This window comes from Otolemur garnettii, unplaced genomic scaffold (genome assembly GCF_000181295.1).
Source record: "Otolemur garnettii isolate 467f Iridium unplaced genomic scaffold, OtoGar3 scaffold00275, whole genome shotgun sequence".
Taxonomy (NCBI): domain Eukaryota; kingdom Metazoa; phylum Chordata; class Mammalia; order Primates; family Galagidae; genus Otolemur; species Otolemur garnettii.
In genome coordinates, this window is record NW_003852670.1 from 184773 (window position 1) to 188103 (window position 3331).

Here is a 3331-nt window from a genome sequence, read left to right on the forward strand (position 1 = left end):
AAAAAAAAAAAAAAAAGACAGTGAGAGTTTTAAACCCTTCAGATACCTGTATAGGAAGGCCTCTCCCTATCAGGGCCTACCGTAGAGTGTCTATACAAGCCCCAGAGGAGCAGTAGGCTTCAGGGATGGAATGGGGTATAGGAAGACCTGGGCAGAGTCCAGAGCCATAGGGGGGCAGGGAAGGATTGCCAGAAGGACAGGCTCCAGAGGAGAGTGGACTTGGCCAACCTTCCCCAGGCCTGGCACATCTTCCTCAGAGCAGCACCCTCAACCGCCCAGACTTCCCTCCTCTCACTTCAGATCGTAACTTACCCTGTCCCTCCATGGGGCTGACTTAGCTGTGCTGATATGGGCTAGGCCAGGGTTTGGGCTTTGGCAAGGCCTGGCCCAGAGGAAAGTTTGGCGGGAAGGCCAGCTTGACAGGGGAACCACACCTTCTCCGCCTAGGTATGCACATGTCCTGACGCCTTACATGAACTCCGTACCAGCTGTCATCGCCAAGGCCTCTGCCATCCACAACCCTATCATTTACGCCATCACCCACCCCAAGTACAGGTGAGGCACTCTTCCAGGCTCCAGGGCCACACCTCCTTGGGTGGGGGGGGGGGGTTGCCATCCTTCCTATTTATCTCTTGCACGTGTGGTGAGGGGTAGTCGCTGGGAGCAGCCAGCGACACTAGGTAGGGTCTGGAGTTTCCAGGTGGCTCAGCCTGGAGAGACATCAGGCTCCCTGGGCAATGTCCATCCTAACTGTGGGCTATTTGGAGCCAGGGTATGGGGCAGCCAGGATGGCTGATTAGCAGCACTGACCCTATAAAGTCAAGTCCACCAGATGGCAATGAAATCCTGGAGAGATGGCAGCAGGGAACATTTGGCTGTGCCTCAAGGGCCCTGGTGGAGCCCTCAGGTGGTTCTGGGCCAGTGCTCACTCTGCTGATGACAATCCAGCAAGGCCACCTCTCAGTTCTTTCTTTTGCCTGGTGGTGTCAGTCACTCACCACCCTCCAGAAAGCTAGCCCACACTGAAGCTGCTCAGGAGCGTCCCTGGTCTCCATTTCCAGAGATACGGCTTGGGCCAGCCACTTTGAGGGCTAGAGCTGGCATCCACCTGGCTAAACCCATTACGCAGTCTGTCCCTCTACTCCTAGTGCCCAGCATCTCCAGCCTTATCACTTCCCTCAGCTCCCACTGTCTTTCCATGTCCTTATAACCCTAGTCTGAAAACTCCCTTCTTCCCCAGGAGCTCTATCTCCCACATGAGCCTCATCTCTGTCTGTCCATCTGTTCCCACCTTCTATGGCTGTCACCCTACCTAACCTGATGTGTGGACTTTGCAGGGTAGCTATCGCCCAGCACCTCCCCTGCCTAGGGTTGCTACTGGGTGTGTCACGCCAACACAGTCGCCCTTATCCCAGCTACCGCTTCACCCACCACTCCACCCTGAGCAGCCAGGCCTCGGACCTCAGTTGGATCTCTGGACGCAGGCGCCAGGAGTCGCTGGGCTCTGAGAGTGAGGTGGTAAGAATTCTGGGCCCTCACAGGCTCACCCCTGACCATGCCTTCCTCAGCTAACCCCCAGAATTGGGGATAAGAGGCATGGGCCCTGGCAGACTGCCTCTACAACTTGGGGATCCACAGGACAGTGGGATGACAGCAGGAAGAGCCCATATCCTCTTCCCCAACAGGAGGTGTCACTGGGACCAGACAGAGCAGGGGGTAGGGCAGGAGAGGGCAGGACTGGGGCTTCTAGCTCCAGGCCATCTCATTTCCATGCAGACATTATCCTTATAGCCACAGCCTGAAAAGATTAGCGTTTCTGGCTGTAGATGGCTCTCAAGAGACACAGGCAAAAGTTATTAATAGCTCAGGGCCCCTGTTCTCAGCATTCAGTCCCCTCATCCTGGGATCCTTAAAGAGCCCACTGGACACAGTGTAAAGAGGGCTGTCCCTGGAAGTGGGAGACCTGGCTTTAACCTCAGCTTACAGCATCCTCACTGTGTGAGCTTGGGCAAGTCCCTCACCCTCTCTGAGCCTTCATGTCCTTCTCTGAAAGGGAAAACATTTGTCTCTACATCTAACTCTGGCCAGGGGTCATTGTGTGTATCCACGGATCGGTGCTGACCACACAGTTGCTATTAGCCCTGGGACCCCCCCCCAACCTGGCAGCCCTCCCTGGGCCTGCTACTGCCCATAGATAGTCTCAAGAAAGCTCCTTGCACCATGGGCACATGTCTGCAGCCACACTTGGGTTCCTCCATTATTCTGCCCACTCACCCTCTGTGGGCCTCACCAAGAGCAGCTGCTGACAGATTGCCAGTGATCTTCCCCATTATCCCCCATGGGATATCCCCAGTTGAGGGGCTGAGGCAGGAGCTTTCAGGGGTCCCCTCACCTGAACCTCTGTAGTGAACGATGAGGATTAAATCTAATTTGTTAACGAAGGCCTCAACCCTCATGAAGACCACCTATCTACTGAGAAATATAAACATCCTCATGCTCAGGACTGTGTATGTGCAGGTGTGTGGGCAGGCACATGAGTGCACACACACACACACCCTGGCACAGTCATGCACAATTAGCAGGGCTTCCGTGCAAATGATGTCATGCCTCCCGGGATGAACTATCTATGGGGAGGATAGAGTCTTCATGTCCGGGGGGAGGGGCAGGAGCAAAGCTGGGGGCTGTTTCCTCACTTCACGAGTACTCTTCACCTCCTCTAGGGCTGGACAGACATGGAGGCAGCAGCTACATGGGGGGCCGCCTTGCAAGTGAGTGGGCAGTGCCCCTACAGTCAGGGCCTGGAGGACATGGAAGCCAAGGGCCCTCTCAGGCCTCAGGGACCAGAAACCAAGACTTCAGGGAAGGTGATTGGGCCCAGGGCCTACCAATCTGTAAAGGGGTGGGGAATAAGGCAAGTAGCCCCGGGAGTAGCCAGGAAAGGAGGGGTTATTCCTAGTATCCTCTGGGAATCGCCCCTTCTCCTCCCCTTGCCCACCTGGGGAGCTCTGTGGCTCCAAGATGCAGGACCTGGGTATGATCTGTGACTGCTCTTGGGTATGTCTGTGTGTGATTGTGTGACTCTGACTATGCATGCATGTGGTGCTGTTGGCAATGTTGTACTATGACAAATGGACAGCATGTGTGTGTGTGTCCCTAGGGGAAGTATGATCTACAGCCAGTGGAGCATAACTCTTGTACGTGTGACTTGATGCCTATGGCTCAAGCGGCTGAGGTGCCAGCCACATACACCTGAGCTGGCAGGTTTGAATCCAGCCCGGGCCTGCCAAACAACAATGACGGCCGCAACCAAAAAATAGCCGGGCGTTGTGGC

General features: G+C 55.4%; 1 protein-coding gene across 2 annotated transcripts in view; it reads left to right on the plus strand.

Moving 5' to 3' along the window:
- Positions 1-3331, plus strand: part of OPN4 (opsin 4) — an 11573-nt gene that overhangs the window by 6581 nt on the left and 1661 nt on the right. For both annotated transcript variants that reach the window (XM_003803011.3, XM_003803012.1), the window contains 3 exons: positions 448-555; positions 1338-1518; positions 2721-2864. In XM_003803011.3, coding sequence (XP_003803059.1) covers positions 448-555; positions 1338-1518; positions 2721-2864 — 433 coding nt within the window. The remainder of the gene's footprint in view (positions 1-447; positions 556-1337; positions 1519-2720; positions 2865-3331) is intronic.